Below are 12,649 nucleotides of genomic sequence, written 5' to 3' on the forward strand. Positions count from 1 at the left end.
ATTAGTAAAAGGGCAGTTATGTTAATAACATAGATGGGGGAAAAATGGCGTGTGCAGGTGCTGAGCCTCGGCTGGGATTGCGAAGGCCAGTCATGAATCCGTGTAGACGGGCATGGGCCTCTTGGTTTGCTTTTGAGCGTGTATACAAGCCTTTTCTCTTCTTTGACCTGCTTTTGAGTACTTCTTAAGCACTCGGTCCTGTTTTAAGTGTGTTATGTCATCTCATTTCATTTTCCCCTGGCTGGGGAGACACAGGCTTTAAACATGTTTTTATCTCCTGCTTTACAGGTGAGGGACCCAAGGCTTGGCAAGGATGAGTCCAGGCTCACACCTGACTCCCTGGGGAGGGAGCAGGGGGCTGCAATCCCAAGTGGTTCCAGAATAGCGCTCTTAACTAGACATTCTGTTCCTGAAACCACTTCTTTTAAAAAAAAATCATTTTGTTTCAGGTGACTACAGCTGGAAAAACAAGCGTCACATAGAATTTTGGAAAAAGGAAGGAAAAACCTTTATAATTGCCATAAAGAGTTTCCACATATTAATATTGGCCCATTTGTTTGCAGGAATAATCTCTAACTGATTTGTAAAAGCCTGTTTGATGATTTTAACATAGTCAACAATATTTACATTGGAAAATCTGAATCCTCAGGTTGAGCAGGCTGGCTTGTGTAGGCGGTCGCAGACTCGAGGCTGGTTCAGATCTGGATTTTAATCCTGGATTTGCTGCCAAGTAACTGGGACTACTTACTCCGCTCCCCCAGGATCATTCTTTGTCTGTACAGTGGCCTTACTCATGGAACCACTGCACCCGCTGAACACCAGTGATTGCCAAGCACGTGTTCTTGGCTGGGCAATGTTGGTTGTCAAGTGAGTAGAACCTGGCTCCATGTTTTAGAAGTGGGTGTTTCCCTTCTTATCTGTAGGTTTCCTTCATTCTTCGTAAACGGCAGGCCGTGAAGTTTGTTCTACCATATGGTCATGGCTTTTGGAAATGAAGTCTAGTGTTTTCATTATTTTCAGTATGAGAGACGTGGACTTTTCAGGAACCTTCAGAGGGATTTTCTTTGTAATAATAATTCATCTCATGTGTGACTTCTGTTATCTTGCAGTTGCATATTTCTCAAAACTATTTTCTCCATTCGTGTTATTATTTAAATGTTGACGATTTAACGGAGGGATAGCCCATCCATTTTGGGCACAGTGCAAATTAATGACGATTAGTTGATTTAAATCCTCAGAGGAGCTGTTTTAATTTTGTTTGCATATCTACTTCTTTTCTTGTCAGAAGTCAGAGCTGTGCTATTTTTAACTACTGATTTAAAAAAAAGGAAGTCATTTTTGCTTTCATGGTGTATGTTTTGTTTCTTAAATGTCACGAGGCCTGAAGGCTGTCAGTGTTCATTCTCAGGGTGTGAGACTAGGAAGTCTGCCCCTTTGCTCATCAGAACACACCCGTCTCAAATAGCTTTTGGAAATGTACATATCATATAGATACAGGTTTTTCAAAAATGAATGCTATTTAAGTAATAAATCTTGGGGGTTTGTGATTAACAATCGTAGTACAGCTTATTACTTTATATGGTGATTCTGTTGGGAATACTGTTTGTGACCATGTACAACAGGCTTATGTTTTCTTAGCAATTTAGACCAATTTTTAGCTTATGTGACTCTTGAAATTCATCCAGATCTTGGTAAGGTACCGTGGGTTCCAAAACATATGACTAGCTAATATCGCTACATATTATTTCCTGTTCTTTATGGGGGCTGTAATGTGAATAATGTTTTTATCCCGTTACGACCATTTTCTTTAATGTTGGCCCGGAGTGATTAATTACGTTTATAAACATGTCCTTTGAGTCCCGGATTGAAGAGCTGTTGAAGAGTTTATTCAGTATCTGATCTCAAGTCCTTCTGGTTTGCTGTGGCTTGCAGTCTTGGGTCATTGATTTGTCCCGTTCCCTTTTATGGTGCTGTTGTATAATCTCGGTGAATATGAAGACATTTCTTAGGGTAGCAAACAATCTCACCAAGTAGCTTCTGATTTCTGAAGGAAGTCTGCCTCTCAGGTGTAGTTGCCAGTTCTTTCCCTCCTTTGTTAAATGGAGGAGAGCAGACCTGGTTAGCCTCCAGAGACACTAGTTACTGGGGGACTGAGTTGGGCTTAATTTAGCAGGTTTGTGCCCACCCTCCCCCAGGAGAAAAATGGGTGTCAGATCCCCCTATGATGAAAAGCTTCCTTCACGTCAGGAATATCGTTACTGTAGATGTAGATAGCACCATTAGTAATGATTATGTGCAACAGAATTAATGATTTCAGTATTTTCCCGCCGTGGGTGTGTCCCAAGTTCAGGAGGCCAGGTGAGCAGCGCTGCTGTTTGAGGGGCCTTGTTGAGGTTTGAGTTCAGTGTCCATTCGTCCTTGCCTTTGTTCTCCTTGCAGGAGTTATTTCTCCCTGTGATTGGTATCACGTAGTACATGAGCACGCTCTTGGTATTAGAAGTCCCTTCAGCCCGCAGCTCGGACCCCTTCCCACTCTCCTGCCCAGGACGGGGGCGTTTTGGCCTAAGGACCCTGCTGTGCAGCTAGACCACTTGGATTTGACTCTCAGGTCGTGACCTCGTAGCTTTGAGACATTTAGCAGCTTATTGAACCTTCAGGCCTTATCTTGCTCAGCAGTCATGGGATTGTCATTAAAGTCTCATATAACAGATGCGCAGTATGGTCGCGAGCTGTGACTGGTGCTCACTTTGGTCCTTGTCCTGTGGGTGTTCTCCTGAGCATTCAGGTGAAGGTATATGAACCCCTAATGACCCTAACAGCCTGAAGGACATAAATGGGACTGCATTCTGCATAATATTCTGCAGGGTTTTTCCCCTCACTGCTTAATATCGTCCATCTCTTTTTGCTGGTTTATTTTGTCCTAGTCATGGTGCTCAGCTCTCTTATTTTTTTTTTTTTTTTTTTTTTTTTAAAGATTTTTATTTTTTCCTTTTTCTCCCCAAAGCCCCCTGGTACATAGTTGTATATTTCTCGTTGTGGGTTCTTCTAGTTGTGGTATGTGGGACGCTGCCTCAGCGTGGTTTGATGAGCAGTGCCATGTCCGCGCCCAGGATTCGAACCAACGAAACACTGGGCCGCCTTCAGCGGAGCGCGCGAACTTAACCACTCGGCCACGGGGCCAGCCCCTCAGCTCTCTTATTAGTTCTGATAAAGTTTTCAATTCTCTGGGGTGGTGGGGGGAGATCATCATTTTATGTAAACTGGAGAAATGTTGCCTTATCCTTTCAAATATTTGTTCCTTTTTCTTCCCATTGACTAAATCTTTCAGAGTGATACTCAGTAATGGTGCTGAGGCCATCATCCTCGACTCATTACATTAGGAATGGGAACGCTTCTAGTGTTTCACGCCTGACTCTTGGACTCAGTGAGATGTTTTTCTGTATTAAGTAAGCGCATCTGTGTGTCGGGGCAGGGGGACGAGATAGAAACTCCCCCCCACCCCCATCCACCTTGTTTTTTCCTTTAGTTTCGTGTAAAACAGTATATTGCTTCTACTCTTTGATGAAAAAATATCTATTGCAGCTACTGTGTGCCAGGCACTGTGGTAGATGCTGGAAATAAAACCATGAAAAGGACAAGTTCCCTGCCTTACATGAGCATCTAGTCAGGCAAGTGCTGGAGGTGGAAGTTTTGGGTCATTCGCTCCTGTGGTTTTGTTTTCTGTGTGTCAATGAGATTAGAGGTCTGGCTGGTCCCTAGAGAGGCAGAGTCAGGGCTGGAAGAGTGGGCAGCGGTGCCTGGGTGGGGGTGGGGCCAGGCAGCAGGCCTCCTGGGGTTGTGAGCCACTTGGAGATTTCCGCATACCGCGATGCGCCTTGTGCTCCCTCCCGGCAATCTTGACTCACGCGTGATGGGAGCAGCAGCGTGGGCAGCAGCAAGCTTGGGCTGTGGCATTAGGTGTCCTGGTTCTGCCCTTTCCATCTCTGTGCCTCTGGCCTCAGTTTTCTTATCTGTAAAATGAGAACAGCAACACCTACTTCAGAGCTGGTTGTTGAGACTGAGATGATGTTTGTGAAGCACATTACCCCTGCCGTGGTTGGAAATGTGCAACTGTTAATGTTGCTATTGCCATGATTACGTGTTTCAGTTTATGCCGGGGTCAGAACTCAGATTCAGACCCCCTAGTTTGCTGTTTTTTTCTCTGACCTTTTTATGTGCGTGCCTCCCTGTCTCTCTGTCTCTGGTTCTTGTGTACCCAATTTGCCAGTATAGTTACAGGCCAGGGGGCGCGTGCTGTGGATGGCTCAACACCTTCTGACTATCCACTATAAAGTACCAGTATGGAGAGCTGCCTGCTACTGCCCCTGAAGACCTCGCTCCTTTGTGTGTTTGGGATGGTGATACTTTCCTTCAGTAGTTCTCAGAGGTGTGTCTCCCCTTCCTAGTGGATGTTCGAAGCCAGTGGCTGGAGATGTAATAACCACGAAAGTAAGTTGTGACAGAGGCATGTGACACGGAAGTAAGTAGCACAGCACAAGGGAGCAGATGACTCGGAGGCTGTAAACACCCAGGTGGAGGCAGAAGAACCCAGAGAACTCGGGGCTCACGCACGGCCGTGTGCGCCCTGGGGGAGGGTCCCCGTTACCTTCCCGGGTCCGTTTGACACACCTGTGTTGCTCTGCTTACTTAGTCCATTTACCAAGAGTTGTGTTGTGGCAAGAGCTCCTTCAGCTCCTTGAGTGATCTGGGCCATGTTATTGAACGTCCCTCTGTCTTGGCGTCCTTCTCTGTAAAATGGGGATAGTAAAATAACCACCTGGTACGTAGTGCAGAGTGCAAGAGAATTCCTGAAGCACATTTGCTGCAGTGGCTGACTGCACATTGAGTGAGCGCTCAGTGAATGTTAATTATCTTTGTTACTACCACCTGCAAATTTGCAAAGATATTTTTATTAGCGATTTTGAAAGTAATTAAGTACATACTAAGTTATTTTATATTTTAAATTTTCATTAGAAGCGACTAAAAAGATTTACATTTAAGATCTAGAACTTTCAATTTTTAAGCCATATAGAGAAAGACAAATACTGCATGATTTCACTCATATGTGGAAGATAACAAATACGAGGATAAAGAGAACAGATTAGTGGTTACCAGAGGGGAAGGGGGTTGGGGAGTTGGCGAAAGGGACAAAGGGGCACATATATATGGTGATGGATAAAAATCAGACTATTGGGGGTGAGTACGATGCAGTCTATACAGAAACTGATAAATAATAGTGTATACCCCAAATTATACTATGTTATAAACCATTATAATCCCAATAAAATTACTTAAAAAACAAACTTTTGGTTTTTAATTTTTATGTCTGCTTTGGTCAGTTATAAGTGCTAAGAGTTTGGTTTAGTAATGACTAAGCAATAAATACTGCAAAAAGGCTATTCTGGAAAACAGATTTTTGATCAGAATAGAAGCAGATGATTTCGTTTGGTCAGGGTTGGTCTCTTTTGGCCTCCAGAATGTTGTACGAGGTTGCACACAGAGCAGCGCACCTAATAAGTGCCTATTACAGTGACTTCTTCTTTTCTTGTGTTCAACGAATTGCCTGAAGTCTTCCCGTCAAAACCCTGAGTTCTGATGCACCATTAAAGCTGGGGGGTGGGGGGGGGGGCAGGGCGGGCATCCTGTGGTTGGTAGCCCCTCTTTGAGCCTCCTGGGGGCAGGAGGAGCTGTCAGCACAGAGGGAGGGAGAACGGGGGGCAGACCTTGTCCCAGGGCTGGTCTGACTTCACTGGCCGTTCGGCACCTCTGACCTCCCACTCCTGCATCCTGGGGCAAGCCTCTCCCATCTGCCTTTGCTATTTACACATCTTTAGTTAGATATCGAAATACCAGGATTTGCCTGTGGAAAAATAGAAATAAAAACAAAACAACCCCCCAAATTCCCGTAGTTCCACTGCTGAAGACAGATTCTCCCGCCTGTGAACCACCTGTGTGGACCACTTTCTCCCTGTTGGGTCGCCCCGCTTTTCTCTGATTTGATCCATTATGTGCCTCTTTCACCTCTCAGAGGGAAACTGTCCGTTCCTGGGGCTGGGGTGGGGACTGCTTCCGCAGCACGCTTCACGGATGCCTGGGGCACTCATGTCTTTGTGCTTTAAGATGATTTCCTTGGGCTGTATTCTCGAGATTGAATTATCGGAGTAAATAATATGAACACTTTTAAGACTCTCGTTACAGAAGAGAAATTACATCCAAAAGGGAAATACCAATTTTTATTCCTACAGAGTAATCCATGAGAATCTGTTTATATCTGGTACCCAGAAGAGGGCCTGGCAGTTGTAGGTGCTAATACATGTTTACTGATGAATTAATAAGAAAATGAACGAATGAGGCTACTGCCTGTTTCATGGTACTCTCTTCAGTGTGTGATCATCAAACTTTTTTTCCCTCGACTTGAAATTTTGCATTGTAGCCTTCCTATGTTTGCCATTTACCCAGCAGTCCTCTGCTCCTGTAATTCCTTGAACCACAACCACGTTTTCCACTTTTTATGCCTTTGTTTCCTATTGCTGCTGTAACGGTGTCAGAAATTCAGAGGCTTAAAGCGGCACACGTTTGCTCTCAGCGGTTGTGGAGGTTGTGGTCTTTCTGGCCGTCACGGGGCCGCTGGGCTGTGTTCTCTCGGGAGGCTCTAGGCGAGAACCCGATTCCTTGCCTTTTCCAACTTCTGGAGTCACCTGCGTTCCTTATTGTGTCCCCTTGCTCCATTTCTAAAGCCAACAGCACAGCATCTTCAAGTCTCTCCCTGACTGTGAATTCTGCTTCCCTTGTCACATCTCTTTCTCTGACTCTTCCTGCCTCCCTCTTTCCCTTATAAGACCCCTGTGATTACTTTGGGCCCACCGAATCACCCAGGATGATCCCCCTCAAGAGCCTTAACTTCATCACAACCGCAAAGTCCCTGCTGTCACTTAAGCTGACATAGTCAGAGGTCCTGGGGTCAGAATGTGGGCGTCTTTCACGGGGGGCATTATTCTGCCTGCCTTATACTTTTTTGTTCTTTTGTTCATCTCTGTTTTGAAATTTAACTCATTCTTCAGGATTTTTCTTGAAAGCCACCTTCTAAAAGAAACATCTAATAATTCCCTTCAGTCTTCTCTCTCTGATCTTGTTAAATGTTGTTGACTTTCTGAGATCATTTTCATTTCCTTTTTTGTGCATCCAAATTATTTATATACATGTATGTCTGTCCTACTTAATTGCCATCTCGTTGAAGGCAGGGGTTGTATTTAGTTCATATCTTGAACTACTAACTTACCTCAGATTTTTGCCTGAAGTTATTCTGTGTTAAAATAATATTTATTTCACTTAATAAACAATTATTAGTTTTAAAAAAAAGGGAGCTTAATACTTTTAGAAGTTTGTTTATAGTATGAGAATGCATTTCAATGTACGTATTTGAAATCATGATGTCCTGTTGACTGTTATTTGAATGAATTTGTTAGATGGCATCTGGCCGGCAAATGGAAGCCATCCTCTAATTCCTAAAGGTTGATTGACGTGGAGCCGTCGAGGCTACGGGGCATCCGTGTGCGGGAGCATGAGCCGTGGGTGTCTGTCTGTCTGCGCGCTGAACACGTGTGATGGGGTGTCCCCTGGAACTGGTGTTTAGAGTTAAATAAGCAGGATACCCTTCTTATTTTTGATAATTAGTAGAATCTAGAAAAGGCCTCTTGGTCAAACCACTGAAAATGTGAACCAACACTTCCTAGTAAATACAGTAGGGGGAACGTTTGAATGGAAGGTTGTTTTGAATAATAATGCTAAAATTACAAAATTTTATTTTATAACATTTTTTCAATACTAAAGGACTAGTGAAATGCTTTTTGACCCAAATATATAAATGGGTAATTACTCATATTGCAAGAGATAGCTGCTTTCAGGTTGGTATAATATGACCTGATTTTCCAGTGTGATTTTCTGAGACCTTAGTCATCAAACTTCCGTTGTAATATCTTACTGTCTCTTTTATAATAGGCACAGACCCTGCCTGTTCCTTCTCCCCACCGTGCCAGTGTCCTCAGGAAAGAGCCGCACCATGTGACAGGCTACTTGATCTTCAGAAAGGAGTGCACTTTGCATTGTGGGAATCTGACCAGTATTGGAAAATATGTACTGGTTGAAAATAGATTTTGAAATGTACAATTTTCTATGGGCATAATTAATATGAAGACAGGAAAATTTCTGTGATAAAATTTTCCATTTTAAAAACTCAGTCTTTCAGCAGCATTTTCCTCTGATTTCCTTAATTCATTTAATTCCTAATAATGACAATTTGAGACCACAGCTGCAGCGGGTGGCCCACAGGCCTGTCTGTCTTCAGGTTGAGATCTCAGGTGTCTGTAAGCTGAGGCAGACGGTGCTCCCACCTATGAGACATGTAGGTGCAGGTGCCTGGGCGTCATTACTTCCTCCTCCACACTGGCAGGATGTCTTATTGCTTTATGATTAGCTGTCTTTTCTGCTTTTCCCTCTAGAAGGTGAACTTTTGAGAGCAGGGGCCAGGTCTTTTAAACTTTTGTTTCCTCAGTGCCCTGCATATCCTGGGTACTCAGTAAGAGCTTTCGGAAGTGAACTGACTCCTTCCTAGGATTTGTTCTCTAGCACGTTGCCCGAAACCAGTGGTCTCATCTGGATGTGTTACAAAGAAGTCTGTCCTTTATCTGTCCTTTTCATTGCATCTCTAGGTCAAGCAGAACCTATTACTTAAGTTGAGCGAGTCAACTGTTTATTCTTTTGTAGCATATTTTCATCTTATTTTGATGATGCAGAAGAAAATAAGAAAACCTTTTAAAGCGTGCACGTGACGTGTGTTACTAACTAGATTAACTTATTAAAAGCGGATGGCGGTATTTTTAGGGTAACTGCTTTTATTCCCTTTGCTGTTCTAAATCTAAGCATGTGGGGCCTCGCTGGGTTGACTTTTGTAATTTTACTTTTCTCTGGATTAGACTGAATCCAGGCAGGGATTCCTCCCAATTGGTTTTCTTTTTTAAATGTTATGTTCGTTCTTTATATATTTTCATTGAATTATTTCTCTTGTTTTAAATTAAGAAACCCAGAGCTCCTTTTGAAAATAAGAAGAAAGTGTTAAAACTTTACCTACTCCCTGCTTGCTTCCTGCCGCTCACTGGGTGAATGTTTCCTGTGATGTGGCTGGTACCCATCTCTCTTGGTCATTAGGTCGCCCCCAACGATGAAGCTGTGGTGACGCTCCTGTGTGAGTGGGCCGTGAGCTGCAAGCGGTCGGGCAAGCACAGGGCAATGGCCGTGGCAAAGCTCTTGGAGAAGCGGCAAGCAGAAATCGAGGCAGAGGTGGGTTCCGTTCTCTTTCTGCTTATTGAGGGCCATCATCTAAAAAGACTGTTTGGGGAGGAGTCTGTTTACTCTCATTATGCTATTTTTTTTCTTTCTATTGAAGGAAAAAGGGAGAACGTACGAATTTACATACGCACTCCATGGCAGGGTCCCTCTAAGTTGATGAAGCCAATCATTTACATTCGGGACTAATTTAAAATTGTATCTTTCAAAATAAAACCTTTACCTTCCATTTAGGACAAAAAGATGTCCCTTTGCGAGGTTAAGACACACACATGTATATACGTTTTGTACTATATCCTTTGTATATATCCACGTGTGTGTGTATGTGTATGTATCCACACATGTATATAATATACACCAACTTTTATGAATTTTAAAGCTACCTAATGTTTTAGTGGATCTGGAACTACTTTCTTGAGGTGGTTGTGACTATGAGATGATAGATCCCAAATCCTATTAGTTTTTGAGATTGTGTTCTGGCCCCAGAGAGAGCAATTAAAGCCTCAGAGTAGATTGTAAAGGAAAAAACAAAGCTAACTTCATAACACGAGCTTTAGGGGGAAGATGTGCGAGTGGGCCTGCTTTTCTGCTGTGAGGCTGAGCAGGGCCGGCTCTGGAGAAGGGGGGTGTGTGTGTGTGTGTGTGTGTGTTCGTGTTCTAGAGGGATCCAGGCCCTGTGCTCGTGTGTGTGTGTGTGTGTGTGTGTGTGTGTGTGTTTTCCACAGGGATCCAGGCCCCGTGCTCCCTCCTGGGCTGCCCCAGGGCCTCCTCGCTCCTCCCTTTTTCTCCACATCCTCCACCCCGCACCCAGGGCCGTCTTTGCAGCGTGGAAACAGACCCCGTTGTCTGCCCAGGACTCCTGGTGGCTCCTTGCCATGGCCCACAGAGCCCCCGCCTGCCTTCCGCCTGGCTCGCCCCTTCTCCCGGATCACGTATAGCTCCGGCCACACTGGTCTTACTGTGCCTCCAGCATGCCGCACTCGCATTTATCTCGGGGCCTTTGCTCCTGCTGTTCCCTCTGGGCAGCACACTCTGCTCCCCAGTCTTTGCGTGGCCCGGTTCTTTCTCCCATTCTTGTTTCAGAAAGTGTCACTTTCTCTGTAGCTTCCCTAGCTCAGCATGTGCAACCTTCTTGGGGAGATCTCCCTTCACCACCTTATCTACAGATGATGGCCTCTGCCCCCCGCCTCAGCCCCTTTCTCCCGTCACTCCGGATTCCTTTCCTCTTTGGTTTATTGCTTAATGCCTGCCGACCCCCTCGAGACTGTAGGCTGACAGCAGGGACCTTGCCCACCCTGCTGTGTTGTGTCCTTGGCACGCAGCGTAGCAGGCGCCTAGGCAGTGTTTGTTGCGTGAGTGGGTGAGCGCTCAGCTGGCTCCTGTTACTGACCACACACCTGCTGCCCAGGAAGCTCTTCGAAACGGAACTGGAAGAATGTGTTCATAGACTCGTCTCTCCCCATGTTGGGAAAGCACTGTTCACCAGATCCGAAAGACTGGGGCCTGAGGAAAACCACATGGCCCATTTTACAGCGTGCAAATTGAGAAAAGTGGGTCACTGCTTTTTTTCTACATGTTTATGAATAGATAGACTATTCTACAGTGAATTGCAGTGATTAAACTTGTAACTAAAGTTGGATTTCTCAAATTTCATCACTCCTTCTGGATTGTTGTTATTGTGTCTCCTCCCCCTCTCCCCTGGAGGGCCCTGGCATACACACACACACTCACATTCTCACAAACACACTCACTCACACACACACACACACACTCTGTCTCACACACACACACTCACACACACACACTCACACTCTCACACACACTCACACACACACACACACTCACACACACACACTTTGAGAAGAGCTTCACACATGGATTACTGTCTAATTTTAATAGGTGTAAATGTATCCATATCTAGAAATGTGTTTTCTCAGAGATGTTTAAGATAATTGATTTCTAGTAAACATCACCATTTTCAAAATTTGACCTTTGTGAAGAGAGGATGGATTGTAGAAATAATATCTTAAGGTAATAATTAATATCTTAAGATTAAAGAAGAGATAATGAAAATGGGAAGGGTCAGACGGCTTCTGACCTGTTCCTTTTCTGGTAAGTTCTGTCTGTAAGGATGCAGAAGTTAAACAGCTTCTCTAGATGAGTTTCATAAACTGTGCAGTTCCGAGGTTCTGAGAGATCTTATTGTGAAGTGTGTTGAAGAGTGGAAGAATCGTACTAGAGGATGACGCCGGCTTCCTTGTTTGACCCCACGCATCCCCACACACCCTCGCAGATACACCTGCCTGAGCGCCCCCCGCACAGGAGAGTCAGTCAGTCACATCTGCCCAAGTATTTCTCAGTTAAACACTAGCTTTTGAAAAATGAAGACAATCTCAAATTATTTTTAGCAGTTTTGCGTAGGGAGCTATTGTGCTAGGCTGTGCGTTCAACAGAGACTCATGCCATGCTGTGCAGTTTATAATTCACGCAAATAGTGTCTTTCATGGTGGTTCTTTGGAATCATTTGAATTTTTCTGGAGAACTTTGCCCCAACTTTTAGAACTTATATTTTCGTACAATGCATGGCCCACAAATAAGTACAGAAATCTCCATTAATTTTGCATGTTTTATCTAAGAACTTAGCTGTTAATAAAAAACCAACAAATTCATGACCCACTGTGCCTGTACTGGTCCTCTGTGATTAACTGTGCTTGTTTGTTTTCAACCTTAGAGATGTGGTGAATCAGAGGTCTTAGATGAGAAGGAGTCCATTTCTTCAGCCTCTCTTGCTGGATCTAGTTTGCCTGTTTTCCAGAATGTTCTGCTAAGGTTTTTAGATACACAGGCTCCCTCATTGTGTAAGTAAAGCTCTTTACTTCTAGATCTTAAATAAGGGATAGATCCTTTTCTTGGGGCTGATTCTCCTTTTGTTTTTCTTATTTGCGTCTTATCAAAAGTTCTTGTCACTGAAACATAATGTATATTTTACTGAGCAAAATTTTGTAGCATGTTTTCGATGTAACTTTTGTGCAATTTTAAAATCAGGCACTCTTCAAAGACTTAAACATTTCCAGATTGTATTAATTTAAAAAATAAGTCACCTCATTCCCTTATATTTCGTGGACTAATTTTCTCTTTCTAGATCTTTCTTACCAGAAGAGACAAGCTAAGATTCTGGGATGTTTCACTGTATATCGTGATTTGGAATTTTTTGAACCATTTTCTAAATTGCTGATTTTCTAACTTGTAATCTTAAAAGGGGGCAAGA

The 12,649-nt window shown here is 43.8% G+C and overlaps 1 protein-coding gene across 30 annotated transcripts in view; it reads left to right on the forward strand.

The window, feature by feature from the left end:
• The window catches only part of MED12L (mediator complex subunit 12L), a 315,678-nt gene that overhangs the window by 81,442 nt on the left and 221,587 nt on the right, over positions 1-12,649 (forward strand). For all 30 annotated transcript variants that reach the window (XR_011427091.1, XR_002800849.2, XR_011427094.1 and 27 more), the window contains 2 exons: positions 9,244-9,375; positions 12,113-12,239. Coding sequence is in view for 24 of the 30 variants with exons in the window: in XM_070238316.1 (XP_070094417.1) it covers positions 9,244-9,375; positions 12,113-12,239 (259 nt within the window). In the remaining 6 variants the exon portion in view is untranslated. The remainder of the gene's footprint in view (positions 1-9,243; positions 9,376-12,112; positions 12,240-12,649) is intronic.

This window comes from Equus caballus, chromosome 16, assembly GCF_041296265.1.
Source record: "Equus caballus isolate H_3958 breed thoroughbred chromosome 16, TB-T2T, whole genome shotgun sequence".
In the NCBI taxonomy this organism is placed as follows: domain Eukaryota; kingdom Metazoa; phylum Chordata; class Mammalia; order Perissodactyla; family Equidae; genus Equus; species Equus caballus.